The sequence below is a fragment of the Ursus maritimus genome, unplaced genomic scaffold (genome assembly GCF_017311325.1).
Source record: "Ursus maritimus isolate PB19 unplaced genomic scaffold, ASM1731132v1 scaffold_17, whole genome shotgun sequence".
NCBI lineage: Eukaryota > Metazoa > Chordata > Mammalia > Carnivora > Ursidae > Ursus > Ursus maritimus.
Genome location: NW_024424119.1, coordinates 39189118 through 39210501, shown reverse-complemented (window position 1 = coordinate 39210501; position 21384 = coordinate 39189118). Strand labels below are relative to the sequence as shown.

The 21384-nt window shown below is 45.3% G+C and overlaps 1 protein-coding gene across 7 annotated transcripts in view; it reads left to right on the top strand.

The window, feature by feature from the left end:
* SUSD1 (sushi domain containing 1) overlaps positions 1-21384 on the top strand; it is a 218253-nt gene that overhangs the window by 160869 nt on the left and 36000 nt on the right. For 2 of the 7 annotated variants that reach the window (XR_005835228.1, XM_040631710.1), the window contains one exon: positions 15175-15277. The exons of 2 other annotated variants lie outside the window; for them this stretch is intronic. Coding sequence is in view for 3 of the 5 variants with exons in the window: in XM_040631710.1 (XP_040487644.1) it covers positions 15175-15260 (86 nt within the window). In the remaining 2 variants the exon portion in view is untranslated. Of the gene's footprint in view, positions 1-7721; positions 8003-15171; positions 15278-21384 lie in introns of those variants that run through there. 3 more of the 7 variants (XR_005835229.1, XM_040631712.1, XM_040631709.1) reach the window with 2 other exon arrangements.

Genomic DNA, 21384 nt, shown 5'->3' with positions numbered 1-21384 from the left:
ACCACGGGGTGGACCAGCTTTCGGTCATCACGAATAATGCTGCTAGGACTATTCTTGTACAATTATTTGTGTGGCCATATTTTCATTTCCCTTGGGTGGATTCTCAGGAGTGGACTCTGTGTTAAGATGTGTGGTAAGATTCTGCCTGACTTTATTTTTTGCTGATGAACACAAGTCGATCAGTAGACCATTTTTATCAGACACCACTGGTCTTCCAATTTCTCTCCATTCCTTTTTTTTTTTTTTCCAAACTGAGAAAGGCATCCTTTATGTAATTGGATATACATATAAAGTTGTTGCTTTAATTCAGACCTTTTGGAATGTGGGGCCCCAGTGTTTTTAGTTTTAATTTGTTTTAACTGAGATATAATTCACATAACATGAAATTTACCATGTTGAAGTATACAGTTGTGTGGTTTGGGGTATATTCACTATGTTGTAAAATCATCACCACTATCTGATTCCAGAATATTTTCATCATTCCAGAAAGAGACCCCATACCTATTAGCCATCAGTCCCAATTCCTCCCTCTCCCATCCCCCGAAAACCACACTAACCTACTTTCTATATCTATGGATTTGCCTATTCTGGAAATTTCATGAATATGGAATCATACAATATGTGGCCTTTTGTGTCTGGCTTCTTTCATTTAGCAGAGCGTGGTCGACGTTTTAAGAAATAGTGTATACCAGTTTACATTCCGGATTAGCAGTATATGAGGGTTCCAGTTCCTTTGGATAGTGCTGTAATGATTGCAACCTTTGTTATTCCCATGAAATCAAAACAGAAGAGATGTGCCTGCTTAGGAGTAAACACTTCCCTCTGACTTGTGTCAATATGGCAGGAGTGTGGACAAAGAGATGGGAGGAGGAGACTTAGCCTAATCCCATGTGGCTGGTGACTTTGTGTGGGGCCTTCTAGTGAGGTGGGAACACTCTGGTTTCATTTCCTTCCAGGGCTTCCTTGAGCTTTCAGGAAAGTCTTTCTAGTTTTTCCCACATTCCAGGTCTGGATTAAAGTGAGGAGAGAAATGGTACACTGGCTGATTTAGGAAATTCAAAAAGGCAATATGAAATAGCATCCCTCTCCAGGATGACTCCTCTCTCGCTTTTCTTTTTTTCCTGGAAGGAATGAACGGTGCTTTCCAGCTGAGCTTGCAAGAGTAATCTTTGTGATTTATGTGATGATCTGAGTTAGTCAGAAAAAAGAACACTTGCAATTCTGATAACCACCACTCTTCCCTGCCGCAGGGCTCTCCCAGAGCCAGTCCCGTGGCTTCCGACTCCGGAGAACCGCGGCAGCACGGTGTTGCAGGAAGAATTCTGAGTTTGGCAGCCAGATTTGGTTTTGTGGGCTAGCTTTGTGAGGTGCCTTGGGGAATTACTTCCCTCAATGTCATTGCTACTGAGGTCAGTTATGACAGGTGTTAGAAGAACAAATATAACACAGCAGAGAAAGGAAGGGTGTTAAACCTGTGATTCGCTAAAGGGAAGCAAACAAACAAACAAGATGAAAGTTATGCCAACATTTATTTCTTAAGTCTTTTGTTTTGGGCCCTAAAGCAATTAATAAAGACAAGTTGGATGGGTTTCCTTACAAGTTGAAAGAACAAATATCTCTGATGCAAAAATATAGTGACAATGTCCTTGAATATACGTGGGCGGATTTTCCCAAAACTCACATCACTTTTTGGCTATCAGCTACAGCCTATGGGCTCTTGGAGGTGTCTTCCTGGAGGACAGTCCAGGCCCTATTTAAATCACTGTTTCCCTTTCTTACTTATTCTGTAGGTTTGTGTAGAAAGAGCAGTTCGAGAATATGTTCAGTAACCCAGTGCAACTAACAACATATGGCATGAAAAATAACGACATATCCAGAAGGCTACTCTCTCAGTGGAAAACACTGAGTTTGGAAGGAGGGCGGGCCTTCTCCAGTAACTGCAATTCAATTCAAATCAACTCCAAAGTATTTAAGTAAATTTATAAATGCATTTTTAAGAGTTTGTATCTCTCCAGCAATTTTGTGGGGACTTTCCTCCTAAGGCTATTATTACACATTATGATTTGCAGAAATATTTATTTATAAGCTGTTAGGCAGCTCTAAATTGTGTTCTATCATCTTCTGTCTTGAACATCAATATGTTAGCATTTTTCAAGTGATATATCATCAAAGGTGGCTAATGGCATCTGGTTCAAGGTCTCTTTCTTTAAGCGACGTTCTTCCCTGTGATCTGGGACATTTGAGAGCCTCCAGGTGCTCAGGGAGTGAGCATACACAATACTTAATGAGAGTCAGACAAATGTTCCGGTGAAAGAATTGTCTAGAGGTTGTATCGCTTGGTTCAACAGCTGTTTTTATTACTTATCACTTATATTATTTGATTTATTCTCACAATTGATTGTGATAAATGCCACAAACTCATGAAGGATATGCAGGAATAATTCTGTACGTTTGCCTCTAACTAATCTTCATTCTAGCAAATGTTGCATTCATGTAAATCAAATTCTCTTATAGCATAACAAAGAGTGTCTGATACTTGAAAATTAATATAAAAAAAGAAACTATAGTGACATGCATTTCCCATTTACCTTTTTTACCTATTGGGAATAAAGATTATCTACACCTAGATTCTTTCATTTGCAGAGAAGGTCTCCAGTTAGCTGCCTGGAACTTTCTTTGTAATCTTATTAGTCAGAAATAAAATGCAAAAATTAAAACAGTAAATCAATTTATTTCTAATATTCAAAAATTTCAAAGTTATGAACCATGGGTTTTGTCTGCTTTTGAAGACATTACACCTGGCAATTTAGTTCTTCATTTTAGTACGTGCTTGATCCCCAACTAAACTCAATATAACATGTTGTTTAAGTTTTTTGTTTAAAATTATGATTTTTGGGGGGCCCTGCGTGGCTCAGTCAGTTGAGCATCTGACTCTTGATTTTGGTTCAGGTCATGATCTCGGGGTCATGGGATTGAGCCCCGCAGCAGGCTTCACACTGACTGTGGAGCCCGCTTGGGCTTCTCCCTCTCTCTCTCCCTCTGTCCCTCCCCCTGCTTCCACTTGTGCACTCTCTCTCTCAAAAAAATTATTTTTGTATATAATCAAAGAAATTCAGGGGCACCTGCGTAGCTCAGTCGGTTAAGCATCTGCCTTCAGCTCAGGTCATGATCTCCGTGTCCTGGAAGCCTGCTCTTCCCTCTCCCTCTGCCTCTCCCCTCTCCCCTCTGCTTGTGCTCACTCTCATGCTCTCTCTCTCTCTGTCAAATAAATAAATAAAATCTTTAAAAAAAAGAAATTCATACTATGTCATTTGTTAAGTAAGAGAAAATAGAGTTTTGCCTTTACATATTATGAAAATTATCAGACTATATTAAAATCAACTTTTACTACACTGATAAGATACTAAAGAAATTATTTTAAAATTAAAATTGCTTCTATATTATATACCATGCAAAAATGATGTTTTTTAATTCCTAAAAAATAGGGAAAATATATGAGTAATTAACAGAACGCATTAAATGAACTTTATATATAAAGAGCTGTAAATATATAAAAAGTACATATATGTGTATACAGATAGACAGATGATGATAGATACATAGATAGATAGATAGGAACCCTCTAGTTCCATCCACATGGTTGCAAATGGCAAGATTTCATTTTTTTGATGGCTGAGTAGCATTCCATTGTATATAGATAGATAGATAGATAGATAGATAGATAGATAGATAGATGATAGATAGATAGATAGATAGATAGATGATAGATAGATGATATCTAAGGAAATACCTTTTGCTGAATATCATTGTGAATACGGAGTCTATGTTTGATGAGGAGCAGTGGAAGAGAGGAGAGGAGAGAAGTAATGGTGGAAACAAATCCTTGGTTTATGCTACCAAACTTGTCCTACACATCTCCTTTTAGTAAATCCTTGTGGTCCCACATAGAAAATTTACCTCTTCTCCAGGTGTCTCCACCACCTTCCCCCAGAGAATGGGATATGAGGCTCTGCCCCAAATACCCCACATGTGTTTTCTTTTTTCTAGGACTAACTCCTATTTGAGAAGTGAAGGGTTTGTTGGCAAGTGATACTCCTCTAGACCTTTCGAGGGTCAAGAGAGTAGGCCTGAATATTGGGTGCTTTATCTTTTTTCTCACGCTAGCTTCTTTTCTCTTCTACCACCTCTGAAGGTGACACACATAGGCAGGCAGGCAGAATGTTCCCAGAGTCAGATGGACCGCTAATATGCATTGTATCACCAAAGAGTAAACAGCTGTCTTTGACATACGGACAGGGGTGTACAATGTTGGCATGGAACTTGGGCTGGTTTCCTGACATGAATCTCTTGACATGCTCTCTTGATTCTCAGAATAATATTTATTTCTCCAGTCTCTGGGTTCTACAATTTCAGAGTTGGCCTCCTGCTTATATTTGTCTAGATTAAGTATCTGTTCATAAAACCAGTCATTATGCAAGTGTCTAGTCGTTCCCCTCACCCACTATCCTGTGTCAGGTCCCAGATGTCTGGTTGAGAGAGGAAACAGGTGCCATCTCTGTCTAGACTCTGTGGGAGCAGGGTCCATCATTTCAGTTCCTTTCTGGTTTCCTGAGACAGCCTTGCCCCTGCTATGACTACCAGGTATACCTCAACTTGGGCATGGCTAACTATGAGATCTCATTGTGGGTGCAGTGAACCTTGAAATGGTCATAAGCAATGCATAAAAGTTACTCCAGTTCCTAAAGTCAGAAAAATGTCCCTTTCAAAACTGAGCAGTGGTCTTTAGAACTTTGCTAGGAAGTTTTGTTTTTCCTAATGTATCATGGTCCCCTGATGGTAAAAATCATGAATGTGTCAGTTTTTCATGGTATTGAGTTCCCTTTGCCTTGCTGGCTGGCTCTTGGAGGGCCCATAAAAGAATCCCTTTACCCAGCTACTTGAATGACATGTTATAGCCTACGAGAGATAAATAAAGGACCCAATAATGGGAACATCATGGCAGCCTGAAAAATCATTACTATCTATCATAAAGGGAAACTCACTTCCAAATGGACCACAAAAGCCAAAGATTATTCTTTCAATTGATTGTATAGTTAAACATGTTTGACAATAACCTGACTATAAAGCCTGTATCTGGCCTTATTTTACTTTTTTTTAATGTTAATGTCAGTCTTCTTTGCTAAAATATAGGCTCTGTGAGGGAAGAGACTGTTTCTTTTCTTTACCATTGTGTCATCTGTGTTTTCTGTTTACTAGGTGGTCAGTAACCAATATTGAACAGTAGGAAAAAAAAGTGGTCTAGTCAAAATTTTATTTTATTTTTTTCCATTTTTTAAAATTTAAATTCAAGTAATTAACATATAATGTATTATTAGTTTCAGAGGTAGAGGTCAGCGATTCATCAGTCTTATATAACACGCAGTGTTCATTACATCACATGCCCTCCTTAATGTCCATCACCCAGTTACCCCCTCCCCCCACTCCACCCCCCTCCAGCAACCCACAGTTTGTTTCCTATGATCAAGAGTCTCTTATGGTTTGTCTCCCTCTCTGATTTCGTCTTGTTTTATTTTTTCCTCTCTTCCCCTATGCTCCTCTGTTTTGTTTCTTAAATTCCACATATCAGTGAGATCATATGATAATTGTCCTTCTCTGATTGACTTATTTCGCTTAGCATGATGCCCTCTAGTTCCATCCACATGGCTGCAGATGGCAAGATTTCATTTTTTGATGGTTGAGTAGTATTCCATTGTATGTATACACCACATCTTCTTTATCCATTCATCGGTCAATGGACAGCTGGGCTCTTTCCATAATTTGGCTGTTGTGGACATTGCTGCTATAAACATTGGGGTGCAGGTCCCCCTTCAGATCACTACATTTGTATCTTTGGAATAATTACCCAGTAGTTCAATTGCTGGGTCATAGGGTAGCTCTATTTTCAACTTTTTGAGGACCTCCATAGTATTTTCGAGAGTGGCTGCACCAACTTGCATTCACACCAACAGTGTCAGATGGTTCCCCTTTCTCTGTATCCTCACCAATATCTGCTATTTCCTGACTTGTTAATTTTAGCCATTCTGACTGGTGTGAGGTGGTATCTCATTGTGGTTTTGATTTGTATTTCCCTGATGTCAAGTGATGTTGAGCATTTTTTCATGTGTCTTTTGGCCATTTGCGTGTCTTCTTTGAAGAAATGTCTGTTCGTGACTTCTGCCCATTTCTTGATTGGATTCTTTGTTCTTTGGGTGTTGAGTTTGATAAGTTCTTTATAGATTTTGGATACTATAGTCAAAATTTAAAAAAGGTTTTTTGTCATGAAAAGATATAAAGATAAGTATGGATAGAATTAGAAACATTGATTTATTTTCCAAAACACTATCAAAGGTCTCTCATACAAACTTTAAGCTAAGTATCAGAAGACAGAAAACAAAGGGGAAAAAAGGAAACATAAGAAAAAATGCAAAACATAAAATTTAAGACAAGATGCCAGATTTATCAGTAATGACAAGAAATGTAAATGGGTAAAATTATCCTATCGAAAGACAAAAACATTTGTACTAATTTTTTGAAGTTCTGCTATTTATTTATACTTAACATCACATAAATTTTATTGGTGTCAAACAGGCCATTCAAAAAGAGCTACTGTTATAAAATCGAAGCCATGAACACAGTGAGAGTGCTGGAGGTGTAGAAGTTTTAGTCTTTGTGAATAACCAATCATTTAAGTTGCATCCAAAAAGAACAAAGGAGGCAAGATTGAAAGTAGGAAGATAGAAACGTGTCATAGTGATACATTTTTAGAAATAGTACCACCTTCACCTCTAAGTAACTTTCAGGTGATAGCTATTTTATGGGCACCGGAAATTCATAATCAAAATTAAATTACCCAAAAGGCATAGATGAAACATTCACATAAATACAACTTTGTATAAAATGCTTCTAAATAGGGGCACCTGGGTGGCTCAGTTGTTAAGCGTCTGCCTTCGGCTCAGGGCGTGATCCCGACGTTATGGGATCGAGCCCCACATCAGGCTCCTCCGCTGGGAGCCTGCTTCTTCCTCTCCCACTCCCCCTGCCTGTGTTCCCTCTCTCGCTGGCTGTCTCTATCTCTGTCAAATAAATAAATAAAATCTTTAAAAAAAATTAAAATAAAATGCTTCTAAATATGTAGAACTATACTTAAATCCATCATACCGTCTGGGTTGAGGGTGGAAATATAGGCAGAGGTGGGGTCCTGAATGGACTTGTAAACTATGTTAGATTTTTCCTTTTAAAGGCAATGGGAGCTATGTAAAAGCTTTAACTATAGGAAGAAACATAATTAAATTTGCCTTTTAAAAGGATCATGCTATCAGTCCTACAGAGAATAAAGAAGATCTAGAAGTACCATGGAAGCCAGTTAGGACGCTAAGACAAGAATCCAGGAGGGAGACAATGCTGGCCTACATAAGGTGGTGATAGTGGAAAAGGAGAGGAGTAAATGCATTTGAGAGGCAGTTAGAAAGTAGAACAGATAAGATCCAGTGATTGGTTGTGTGGGTAAACACAGTAGATTTTATTTCCTAAGATGGGTCCCCATCCATATCAAGAGATGGAGCCTTTCTCCACCCTCTTAACTCTGAGTGCTCCTAGAGGCTACTGTGACCGATAGAACGTAGAAGTAACTGTGTCGGTTCCAAGTTAGTACCCAACTAGCCTGGCCACTTCCTGTCTCTTAGAACCTCTGGGTAGGAAATATGACTATGCAGAGAACAAGCTGTGAAAAGCCCAAGGCATTGGAGAGACTTCGGAGAATGAGATGCCATGCGAAGAGAAAAAGATTGAGGAGTACTGAGGTGTCACACAACGTGAGTGAAGAAGACATCTTGAAAGTAGATCCTCCACCCCAGGAGGTCCCGACTGATACCACGTGGATCAGAGATGGACTGCCTAGCCAAGCCCTTTGTGAATTCTGACCCACAAAATCACGAGTAAAATAAATACCTATTTTTAACCACTATGCTTTGGGAGTAATTTTTTATGCAGCAATAGATAGCAAACACAGGGAGGGAGAGGGGAAAATGGAATAGGAATGCCTAGTTTATGGTGGTGCCTTTTTCTGAACTAGAAGATGGTTGGGAAGATGATTAATTCACTTGAGTGTCATTCATCAATGAGAAACCCTTGTGGACTCTCCAGTAGGTACAGAAGGAGTTGGCAGAGTGGCTAGAGTGAAACGAGAAGATGCAGAATCCCCAGGAAACCAACATAAGAGAGAGGCAAAGGAAGAGCTTGTTAAGAAGGTCATGAAGGAGAGGCCAGACCTCAGAGGAGTGTGGAGATTCAGAAACCAAGGGCAAAAAGAGTTTTAAGGAGAGAAAGATGAACAATGTCACCTTAACACGGAAGAGATCTCAGATCTTATATGGATGCCGAAGTGCCCATCGGATTAGCGACTGCAGGATGGGCTTTAGGCAAAGTGATGGGGGAGAAAAGCAGACGGAAGTTCATTAAGGAATGGGAGGAGATGAGGACATGAGGACGGAACGCTGACAATACTTAAGATCAGTTTGACTATAGGAGAGAAGGAACAGAGGGATGTATCTTGATGAGGACGGGGTGGTTGAATGATGCTTTTTTTTTCTTTAAAAAAATGATATTTGTCGCAGTTAGGGCTGCTATTGTTTACTTGTCTTCTGGCTTCTATGTTGCTGTGAGAGGTATGAGTGTCTCCAAGCCCTAAGCCTTTCCTGGGTGGAAATCATCTTGCTTCTTCTTGGCTTCCCCTGACAGGCTCCCCACTTTCCTCCCATCTTCTATCTCTTCCGTCAGCTTTCCATTTAAAAAAATAGTTCCGACACCTGAGTCGACTATTATTTCCTCTACAATTCTCTTTGTGGGTTTATGGCTTTTGAAAAACATTCCTTTTACTGTCATTTGAGTGGGTTTTTAACGTGTCCCATTTGCCTTAATTGGAATCCCTTGCTCATGGAATACTACCACCACCACCTATGGGGCCAGAGAGGCAACCATCATACATTCCCCGAAACAGAAATCTTACGGGTCCTATTGTCTCATGGCAATGGAAAAGGAGAGGTAAAAGCAGAGATAACAGGACTTAGCTGGGACCTAGAAATGAGGCGCAGTGGGTTTGGTGTAAACCAGGGGCTTCTTTCCCTCATGGTCCTTTGGTACCAGCAACTACCAAATGTGGGCACAGTTGGTGGCCATGAGGAAGTCGATCTGAGCCAGATGGCCCTCCCTTCGTGGTCTTGTTTTGGTCCCCTCCCTGAGCTACACAGAACTTTGTGGTGAGTGGAGAGGTGTCATGTGGTGGCCTTACTCTCCCTTCTCTGGTGATATAACCAGTCCTTCCTGCCCAATGCCCTCAAGAACACAATTACTCTGGGGGAGGGGATGAGGGACCCTTGCCCAGCAGACATGTTGTTAGTTCGTGGCCTCATTATTATGGTAATGATACAGGTTTTTTAGACCTTGTCACAGGATTCCCCTGCCGTGACTCTGCTTCTGCTAGGCAGTGGCTCCTGTTCTCCAGGCTGAGTCCAGACAGGGACCAGACTTCTGAATCCTCCCTGGCATGGACCAAGTGTGCTCATCTCAGCTCCATGCAACCCATCTTTCTGGCGTATCCTCTGACAGCCTCCTCGCGACCATCCTCCTCACCAACTCAACCTCCGCTTCTCCATTCTGCTGTGGGAAGCGAATTATTCTTCCTGAATACAGCCTCTTATCTTTCTTAGGATTAAATCCCAAATAGGAACAGCCAAGATACGTCAACAATTCAAGTTCCTAGTTAACATTTATCGGAGTTCTCCCGGCGTGTCAAACGCTGCCCAAAGCACGCTGTGAGGAGTGACCCCTTTCATCCTCACAACACTCGATCAGTCATGTTTCATTGATTCTGTGAATTCGTTTTCACATTTTAACATCTCTAAAACCCAAATGCATCTTATAACAAAGAGAACACTTGGTTTAATTGATAGCATTTTTTTTTTCTTTCTCAATGGTACATAAAATAGTGCTGTTATTCACTTTAACGACGTCATGGCATCTTAGAGTTGATTCTAACAGCTCAAATGTGCTACCTTTGTGAACTCCAGTCTGGGAACCACTAAGTTAGAGAAGGTCTGATGTCCCATTGTGGAATTCTTTTATATTTTAAGGCCTCAGCAAGAACAGACATTTACTCTAATACTGGGCCCTGCATTGTCCTTTTAATTAAGAACACTGGGCTTTCCGTTTGGTGAGGGGCAGAACTCTCCATCAAGCCTGCTTTTGCTACCAACAGCTGCTGGAGGGCTGGGCAGTTAACTTTACAGATGGCATAACAGAAAAAAGGAAGAGAAGATTCTCACGAATCATTTATAAACCTCAAAGACTGTTCTTTTGGCAGTCTTACTTTTAAAGGCTCTGCCCCATATAACCTCGTTAGAAATTATAAATTAAATCCCTTCTACTACAGTAGAGACACAAATTAAAGATTTGGCTTCCTTTTAAAAATTCTTTTCACTTGTGGAATGTGATTTTTAAACTATGACTTCATACCTACTTGGGTTTGGGATTCATAAATGCTGTCTGTGTTTTCCCAGAACTCCCGCCATGAGGATATTAGGCGGAAAGAGGCTTTGCAGGGTTCTGGGCATGCAGGCAGCAAAAGTGAAAGGAAAACTAAGAGGGAGAAGAGTGCCCACGAGACTGTCATGGGCCCATCCTCAACCCACCAGGACCACGTGCTCTCCCGCATGAGGGTCAGGAGGAAATATCTCGTGAGACCCTTCACCTTCCTCCCACTGCTGGAGCTGAGCCTGCCCCTCATGCTCAGATTACCCCTCATGTGAGGACAGGGGTCCTTGACCAGAAGTTGGACATCTCTTGCAGTTGCTGAGCCTTGTGGTGGTTCCTCAGTGTTTCTGCGTGCTGGCTTCTGGCCTGAGTGGCAGCTGATATGTGAGGTTTGCTCCTCTCTTCACAGGGAGGTGTGGCAGCCAGGAGAAATGGGGCAGACAAGTTCTTTGGAGACTATGTTCTTGAGTTCTTTCTAGAACCGAGTCCGTAGTCCAACATCATTCCATTCCTGTGCCTGGCTAAAGAGCCATAACCACGTAGCAAGAGAACCCGTCTATCCCCAGGCTGAGCCTGCAGCTTAAGACAGTGACTCTCTTTATGCTGGATGAGGCCATTGAACATGCATCTTGCTGCTCCAGAACCAGGGGAAGCTTGGAGCAGTGGCCTGCCTGGTCAGAGAAGTACCATCCTTCTCTCACCTTACCTGCTAAGAGTAAAATGAGGAAGGGGGCTCACACTATCCATCTGTAAGCCTGTAGCATGTCTGTTGGAAAAGAATATTCTGTGGGAGGGGTGGAGGTGTGTCTGAGGGTTTTAGTAGAGTGGGTGGGTGCTATGGCTTTTTGGTTTTTTTTGTTTGTTTTTTGTTTTTTGAGATTCAGTGCAGCACAGAGGTTAAATCACCAACTTTGGAACCAGACTTCCTGGGCTTCAAGCCTGGCTTTATTCCTAACTGGCCGTGTGACCTTGGGCTAGTTACTTGATCTCTCCGTGCCTGTCTTCTTATCTGTAAAATGATGGTAATAATAATAATGCCTCTCTCCGTGGGCTGATGTGAACATTAAATTACTAATCTATGTAGAATACATTATACAGTGCCTAGCAACGGTGTTAGCAATTGCTCGGTGCCCTTAGCTGTAGATGCATCGCCGCCACTAGAGGGAGCCGTGAGCCTTAGGGGCACGATCCCTCCCCTTCCCCGGATTTCCGGGCTGAGGAACTCGGCCAGGAAAGAGCCCCGGCTCTCTCCCTCGTTTGAGTAGGAAGAATTTGTCATTGCTGGAGAATCAGCTGACCGTGGTGCAGGAGAAGGGCAGGGTGAGGCCAGGCCGCAGAGGCCAAGCAAGCCGGAGTTGTCCTCTCGAGCCCGAGCTGGGGCCTGGGATAAATGTGGACCCCCCCCACCCCGACTCCGGGGCAAGGGGGGTAACTGTGGAACTTGGGCTTTTGAGAGAGTAGCGCCCATGCATTCCCGCCTAGGCTCCCTGAAGCAGCCAGAGAAAGGGAGTCAGCAGGAAGGACCCCTGGCCTCAGAGTGAGGAAAGAGCATCACGAGGGAACGCGGCTTGAGTCCGCATGAGGGAGCTGGGAAAGGCAAGAAGAGACGAAACGTGGACGTGGAGAACTGAAACCAGATACAAGCCAGGACCTGCAGGGGAGGTGAGAGGCAAGACGAGAGCGAGTGGCTTGAGGAGGATTGTCTGAGAAGCACACGGCGGGCGACAGGAACGTTGCAGGAGGCCTGCTTCCAGAGGCTTCGGGGGGCGGAAGGAGCCCTCCTGGGAGTCTCTCCCGGGCAAGCCTCCTCCCCTGCTGTGTGACCCTCCGTGAGGGCCTGAGGCCTCGTGGGCCGTCGCCGTGGTCTCTGTCATGTAGAGAGCTTTCTACAAGATAGCAGCGGGCCCAGACCGGCGCTGCCTCTCTTCTCGCGGCTTCGTTTGCTGTGCCCCTGGCAGGAACCAAACGGGGCTCCCAGCCGTGGCCTGAGACCTTTCGCAGTTTGCACAGCCAGTGGCTCCCGTCTCACGGATTTCCTTGCTGCGCCTCTTTTGGACCACTTGCCCCCTCCCCGGCTTGCTCTGCCCGGCAGTCTCGGGACTTGGCAGCATTTTCTGTGTGTACGTGCGAGTGTGTGGTAGGGAGATGCTGACATGAGAGACGGAGCGTCTGGATTGTGACCGTGATGGGATCTTCGTCTCCGCAAAGTGGGTGAGGGCCCTGAGAAAACTCATCGTATTTATAGAGACAAAGAAATGTGACATTTCTCACACCCGAGTGTGGCCCTGTGAAGCTCGCATCCGCTATCCTGACTTCCCAAAACTGCCTGTGTTCCGGAGGGGGCACTTTGGGGTCGAACTTGCCAGGCCTTGCTAGAGGTTCCTCCTCTGTGCCTGGCGTTTTAGTCCTTAGCACTACTCCTGGCTGAGAGGTGTTCCTGTAAGAGGAGGCGAGCTGTACCCCCGTTGCCTCGCTGACACACAGCCTGCAGAGAGCTGGGCCCCGGCAGCCCTCGCGGGGCAGCTTCGCTCTTGTGGTTTCTCATCTGGTGTAACAGCTGCAAGGGGGTCGGTTTTCTCATGTTTTCTCCTCGGCTCAACGGCCACTCAAGGCACATGGCATGGTGTGGTGTGGCCTCCTTCCTGGCTTCCTGCCTCCTCTTGCTGGCCCAGAGTCTTCTGTTCTCATAGAAGCCGCTCTGACCTTGGTTGATCCACAGCGACACAAATGAGGGAAACACCGTGGGTCCCCGCGTCCCACGGCCAGCCTTGCTCCCGGGTCCCTCTGCTCCGTATCAGAAGGTGGGAAACACTTCCCAAATTTCTTCATTTTGTCTTGGAGAGAGTAGCCCCGTTTCAGGAAGTGGGACTGTCAGTTGCCTACCAGAAGCTTCCTTCCTTTAGTCTCTATATCCACGTGCTCAGGCCGGAAATCTCCACATCATTCCAGATTCCTCTCTTTCTCTGACCCTCCTCATCCAGTCCCTGAGCAAGGCCTGGCGGTTCTGTCTTCCTGAGGCATCTCAAACCGCAATGGACGTATTTCACTTTTGTGACAAGAACAAAATAAGCATGTGGGTGTGTGCAGGGAGCAGTTAGGGGCAGTTTTTCTAGTTAAAAAAGGCCAGAGACAAATAACCCAGTCAAAAAATGGGCAGAAGACATGAACAGACACTTCTCCAAAGAAGACATACAAATGGCTAACAGACACATGAAAAAATGCTCAAAATCAGTAGCCATCAGGGAAATACAAATCAAAACCGCAATGAGATACCTAACCTTACACCAGTCAGAATGGCCAAAATTAACAAAACAGGAAACAACAAATGTTGGAGAGGATGTGGAGAAAGGGGAACCCTCTTACACTGTTGTTGGGAATGCAAGCTGGTACAGCCACTCTGGAAAACAGTATGGAGGTTCCTCAAGATGTTAAAAATAGAGCTACCCTATGACCCAGCAATTGCACTACTGGGTATTTACCCCAAAGATACAGATGTAGTGAAAAGAAGGGACCCATGCACCCCAATGTTTATAGCAGCAATGTCCACAAGAGCCAAACTGTGGAAGGAGCTGAGATGCCCTTCAGCAGACGAATGGATAAAGATGTGGTCCATTTATACAATGGAATATTACTCAGGCCCATAAATGTGAGGGTGGAATTCTGCCAGATTGTGTTAATCTCAGGTAACCTGGCGGTTTCCCTGGAGACAGAGTAGCTCAGGCAGTGCCAACAGAGGCCCGCCCGGGGCAGGAGACTGATGGGTGGTGAGGACTTCTTCCTTGGGTCTGTGGCTCAAGGGCTGGTCTCCTTCAAGGCAGGGACTCTTTCAGACAAGGCCCAGGAGGGGGGGCCTTTCCCGAGGAAGAAGGTGGGGGCAGGGAACACAGGGTGGAGGAGAGGAGTTTGCTAGCCCCACAAGACCATGACCCCCTGGGAGCTGGTCAGAGGCTGGGTCATGAGAGGATCCAGTGAGAAGGGCCTTCTTTCTGATCTGAAGACTGGGGTAATCATGAGGGCACGAAGAGATAGCCTGCTGCCATACCTGCTAGGTGCTGGATTCTAGCTGGCGCAGACATATTCCCCAGCAGCTGGGAACTGGGGAGACCAGATAGCTGCCTCAGGTTCCTCACGGATGTTGGTTTCCCACCCCTAGAGATGGCTTACTAACAGCCCCAAAAGGAAACCCTTGTACTGACCCCCCCTCCTCCCCCAACCCTTCGGCCCAATGAGAGGATACGGAAATGGTGACAAGACCTAAGACTTTGGAGTCTCATTTCCTGGGTTCAAATTTCCAGCTCTACCACTTATTGGCTGGTGAGTTTGGGCCAATTACCTAACTCCCTAAGCCCGTTTTTTTTTTTTCATTTGAAGAATGAAGGAAATAATATCACATACCTTGTAGATTGTTATGAGCGTCAAATGAGATAATGAAGTGTTTGGTGTAAGGCCTGGTCAAACAAAATAAATGCTTAACAAATTTTAGCTGTGATTACCAGCTCCGCAAGGAGATGCCTAGGGCAGAGCGTCTGTTCTAGATCCTGAGTAACAAACGAGAGGGCAGAGTTCTTTTTTTTATATATAATTTTTAATTTTTTTAAATTTAAGTAGGTTCTTCGCCCAACGTGGGGCTCGAACTCACAATCCCAAGACCCAGAGCTGCACGTTCCACCGACTGGGCCAGCCAGGAGCCCTGAGAGGGAAGAGTTCTAAGGTAATGCAGGGCCTGTTGCAAAGGGCCTTCCCTGGCGCCCCCCAACTATAGCATCATCGTGGTGGAAGGGAATGGATGCAGAAGGAGCAGCATCCCAGAGGCCTAAAGCTGCTTGGACTCTGCTCCCATCCCAGACCTTCGGGGCACCCCAGGTTTGCTGTGCCCCAGAAATAGAAAAGCTCAAATTTCCAGAAAAATCATGGTGAAAGACAGTCAACCTCAGGAAGTTGATAGAGGTTGACTGACATTAACTTGAGCCCAAAGAGGGAGACACATGGCCAGAAGAAAGGGGAGAAGTAGCTATCTGCTGGCCAGTGCTTGGGGCTGCTTCTTTCATCTTGGCTTCCACTGCCCAAAGGGGTTCATGGCTCATCTCTGGGGACACATGGACAGATGGGGGCAGTGGGGAGGAGGAGGGGAAAAAATCCACGTCTGGGCTCACGATGCTGGCACTGCTCCACGGGAAGGAAGTGGTTTCATCGGTCTGGGGCTTGGTAAGCCCAAGCTGCCATAGCTATCCACTTAGCACAGAAAACAGGCAGGAAGAGCAAGAGAACTGAGAGGAAGAGGAAGGTCATGTACTGTGGTGGTGATGCTGTTGGTTTTACATCATTCAGGGCCAATTACTAGCTACATTGATGAGGGGGCTGCCTTTTGACAACCCCAGAGCAGGGCCCCAGGTGACTCACCCATAAATGGAGTGAGGGTCTTGTTTAAGGTCAGTAGCAAATCAGAGTTAGGGTTTGTGGGGCAGGCATTTCATTAGTGGTGCCCACGGGAGGAAAATCCCAGCAGGCCTCTCTCCTGCTTGGCTCTCGGTGGCTTCTCAATCCCCAGTGGCTCCCCAAGCTGTCTGGCCTTGCTGTGCTGTGGGTGCTCCCCTCCCTCCCTCTTTATCCCTCCCAGCTTCTTTGGAGGTCACCGTCAAGGACCCCATGCCCTAGTTAAGGCTTGAGTGCAGTGTAGAGGGAAATCTCCCTGCTTCTTCCCCTAGAAGGCCAGCACACAGACTGTCTTCCCCTTAATGATTTTATCCCTACTCACGAAAGAAAAATAAGCAGCCTTGCAAAACCAACCCATCTGGGAGAGTTACAGAATTTATGCGATTTTTCCCACTCGGGTCTCTGATCCATTTCATTCACTTCTTCATTCATTCATGTGTTAATTCATTTATCCGTTCAACAAGCATTTACTGAGCACCTGCTGTGTACCAGGGACTGGCCTAGGTGCTGGGGATACAGCAGCCAACAAGGCAGACGCGGACATGTCCCTGCCCCCGTGGTGGTCCTCACTCCCCTGAGAGTCAAGGAGCCTCTGCATTTGTGTCCTCTGCTATCTTGATTCCCACTGGGAGGCACTGCCTCCAAGAGCTTGCATTTTAGGCCTGGGGCAGGAGTAGGCAGCCTGAGCTGTTGACCTGGAGCAGCGAGGAGCAGTGCAACCGGGGATAGACGTGCTAGTCTTGTTGGAGAAAAGCCAGAAGTTAGGGCCAAAGGGGTGGGGCCGTGGGTAGATCTAAGGTGTGGGTGCGGGGCTGCAAAGTGAGTGGAGGCATTTGGAAGAGGTCAGGAGACAGAGGGTAGTGGAGGTGGCTGTTGAAAAGCAAGGGTATCAGGAGCCCATCCTGCTGCGAGCTGGCTGAGTGGCAGGAAATCAGGGGTTTGGTTATGGTAACAACAAAAGCATCATAACACTTGCTGTCAAGTGTGCATGCAGTGCCCCCAGTGTCTGCGCGGCCACCAGCCCGAGCAGGTTATATTCACCGCCTCTCGTGAAGAGGTAAAGGGCTGGGCGGGTCTTCTGGTCTGAAGCATAGAAAGGAATTCACCAAACCTCCCCTTCCTAGACTCTAGCCAAAAGTTAAGACCAAGCTGAGCCCACCGCCCCCCAACCCCCCCTACTCCCCACTTCAAGCTCTTACTATCGCCTATATTTTGCAGTGGATATTAAGATAAAACAAAGGCAGAGTAACAGCGGCCTCACCCCAAGTGGGCAGTTAGCATCTCTGAGCAACTCACCTCTTTACTGAGCCTTTGTACGTTCCAGGAATGATTCTCTTTGGGCATCTCTGTTGAAGGGGGCACAGGTTCAAGTGCGTCAGGGGCCAGGCAGGAAATATAAATGAATGTCGGTGAAGAGAATGGACCCTCGTCTTCAGAGAAAACCCATGGGGACTGAGGCCATTTGGGAAGTGCTTGCCCTTCAAAGCATGAAGCCCAACGGCCAGGTCTTCTGTTTTGTTTTTGTTTTCAAGAGAAGACAGAAATCCAGATTATAATATGAAACCTCTACATTGTTAAATGTTGACAATTCCTCTCTGGAACTTCTGTTATAGAAATCAAATGAAACACAGCTGAGAACTGTCCATGTGCCCCTCGGCCTTGCAACAGCTCAGCAGTATCCACTCGGAATCTGTCCTTGGAACGCCTTCCCCTAACAGGTTAAATCCTTCCACAGAGATAGTAATACCTTTAGGATAGTGATAATACCGCTTTTTACCAGGTTCTAAAGTAGCTTGGAATTTCCATTATCTACTGACTTTGGGAGAGGTAGGACGGGAGGAGTAGGGAGAAGATGGAAGCACTGCGGGGAAGGCGGCTGCGTGTTCTGGGCCTGCGTTATTGATACCTTATCTCATTCAGTCCTCCTAGCCTGTGGCGGAGATACTTCTCCTGTTTTCCAGAGGAGAAACCGTTCCTGAGGTCACTCAGACTCAGAGCTTTTGTATATTCTGGAGAACTGAATATGTCCAGTATATTCTGGAGAACTGACTGGAGGGATATCTGGGCCCATGGCCTCAGGAGAGCTGACGCAGCCAAGCTCTCGCCCTGTGTCTTGCTGGACTCACTCAGTGTCGCGGTGCTGAGCATGCACTGAGCATCAGGCAGCTGGGGCCGAAGGGACGGAGGGAACGTGGGCATCGTCCACAGTCCCTGGGGCAGCCTGGCTTCGCACACAAGCATCCTTCACACATACCTAATGGGCACTTGCTTTCTGCTCAGCACTGTTCTTGGAAGACTGAACAATGTAGAAGCCGCTGAGGACCCCATTTCTCCCTGCAGAGAGCTTTCAGTCTGACGAAGGAGACCCAGGACCGCAGAGGACATTGGGTTGAGGATGTGAAGAGCAACCTGTTTCCAAGTGCATGATGAGGGGGTCAGATGGGCCCTCCCACGAAGACAGAATTGGAAGGTTACTCAGAGCTGGGGGAGGCCCCGTGAGTAGGGCCATTGGATGTCTTCTTCAGGAATGAGGCCTAGAGGAAGGAGCCAGGCACCAGAGCTGCTCATTCGGTCCCATTCAAATCACACATCTGGAACACTATTCATACAATAAAAAGGAACAAAATATATACATGCTACAACACAGATGAGCCTCAAAAGCAGTAAGCTAACCGAAAGAAGCCCGACACAGAAGGTCACACGTTGAATGATTCCATCAATATAAAATGTCCAGAAAAGGCCAATCCATAGAGACAGAAAGTAGATTAGTGGTTGCCTGGGGTTGTGGGTAGAAATGGGGATTAACTGTAAATGAGGATGGGAGATCTTAGGGGATGATGGGAATGTTTGATCCTCGGTTGTGATGCTAGTTACACAACTCAGTAAAATTATTAGTGAATCTTAAGGTATCTAAACTCGTTTAGACACACACACACACACACACACACACAGGCCTTGAGGAAGGCAGAAGCACGGCATCTTTTAATACAAGACGAAAGAGGAAATTAGCTCAAGCCCAGATGGGCTCTGGGTCTCAGATCTGCCACCATGTCATCAAACCTGATCGGACAGTTGGACAGTTTGTAGCCTCGAAGGAAGAAGAATGTGGGTGCACTACACGACTACGTGCCAGACTTGCAGGAAGGAGGCAGACCCCACCTCAGCGAAACTGGTGAGAACAGCCCCATCCATGAGCAGTCATACCAGAGCCTTCCCTGGATGTGCAAACCTACTGTTGGCCATGCTTTTAATCCAGGAAAGCGTTGGTATTTTGCTGTTTCCACAACAAAGGCTCCCTGGAGAAGGCAGGCCTGACTTTGGGAATAAAAGAGTTAAATCTTTCCTTGGAAGAGAGAAATAAGGAACCCAAAACATGGGTGGTAACCGTAGAGATGATGAAATCAATCACTGGATCCTTCGTTCATTGGCTAGCTATGTGACCTTATGTCACATGAACTAAAATCATCGTCTCGTAAGCCCACTGAGCTTCAGTTTCCTTATCTGTACGACAGAGGTTGAAATCATGCACGCAAAGCACTTAGCGAGATATCTCCTAGGCAAGTACTTTATTCATTTAACAAATATACTATGAGCTTATACTGTGTATCAGGGACTGAAGGGAGATCAGCGAATATAGAAACAAATAACATAATTTCATAGAGATGAGTGTTTTGAAAAAAGCAAAACAGTAATGGAATAGAGAGTAACTGGGCGGGGGTGGGGGTGGGGCTAGGGAGGGCGATTTTACAGCAAAGTCAGAGAAGAGAGGGCCTTTCTGAGCTGATGACACTAGAGCAAAATCCCATATAATGAGAAGAAGCTGGCTATGCAAGGATTTGGGAGGAACATTCCAGGCAGAGAACAGCAAGTACAAAAGCCCTAAAATTAGAATGAGTTTGGTTGGAGCCACGACTAGGGTGAGGCGAACTCAGTGCTCACTCTCAAGGTCCAGCCAGTACAGGATTAGATTCTGTCTTTATTTAAAATACTTTGGTTTTGTTTTGCTTTTAGTTGTTTTATTGAAGTATAATTAACACAGTGCTATATTAGTTTCAGGTGTACGATATAGTGATTCAACAGTTCTCTACATTACTCACTGCTCATCACCGTAAGTGCACTCTTTTTTTAAAATTTAAATTCAATTTAATTAACACATAGTATATTATTAGTTTCAGAGGTAGAATTTGATGATTCATCATTTGCATACAACACCCAGTGCTCATTACATCACATGCCCTCCTTAATGCCCATCACCCAGTTACCCCATCTCCCCATTCCCTCCTGTCCAGCAACCCTCAGTTTGTTTCTCTATCATTAAGAGTCTCTGATGATTTGCCTCCCTCTCTGTTTTCATCTTACTTTATTTTTCCTTCCCTTCCTCGATGTTCATCTGTTTTGTTTCTTAAATTCCACATATGAGTGAAATCATGTGGTATTTGTCTTTCTCGAAAATTTTGCTCTTTTATTCATCCTGGGCTTTTTTGCATCAGTGCATTAACATATTATTTACTGTGATTGCTAAGTTTTGGGGCACCCTGTAAATTTTGCAAGGCCAGTGCCTCACTTATCTTCCTCTAGTCCTGGCCCTGTGGGCCGAAAGCAATGGAGTGAAATGGTAGCCGCTGTTGATGTTGCTCTTAGGGATACTTTCTAAAAAAGTTGGAATGGGCCTCTGGGCAAGACCTCTGATTCTGTGATTTAAAAAAAAAAAGATTTTATTTGTTTGTTTATTTATTTATTTATTTAGAGAGCACATGAGAGCAGGGGCAGGGGTAGAGCTAGAGGGAGAGGAGAGACCTCAGGCTGACTCCCCACTGAGCGCAAGATATGATGTGAGGCTCAGATCTCACAACCCTGAGATCGTGACCTGAGCTGAAATCAAGAGTTGGACGCTTAAGAGACTGAGCCACCCAGACGCCCCTGATTCTGATTCTATGATTTGAGCATGAGGTCAGGATTACTGCAAAAATAATCTAATGATAAATATTTCTCTGTTTTCCTTTTTTTGGAAAAATTAAGACCCTGGGTTATACTCCAAGACATGTTTGCCAGATTATCCTCAGACTCCGTCATTCCAAGTCCATCGGCGTCCCCTCTCCCTCCTCCTCTGGGGCCACATTTGCTAAAGGGCTGCACCAGAGTCTTCCCCCAGTCACTCCAGGTGGGGGGAGAATCCTGGGGCTGCCCACTGTGGGGCCCTTCCAGCCAGTCCATCCCAGGCCCGGCCCCATGCTAACACCAGTAGTCTTCCCCAGCCCCCAGGTGACCTCCTTGTTCTGCAGAATTCCTTTGAGATTAAGAAAATGCGTATAGCACAGCTTTAACAAAGCCTCATCTGCTGGCTCTTGCAAGGCCTCCGGCATCTCCGATGCCATTGGAAGAAAA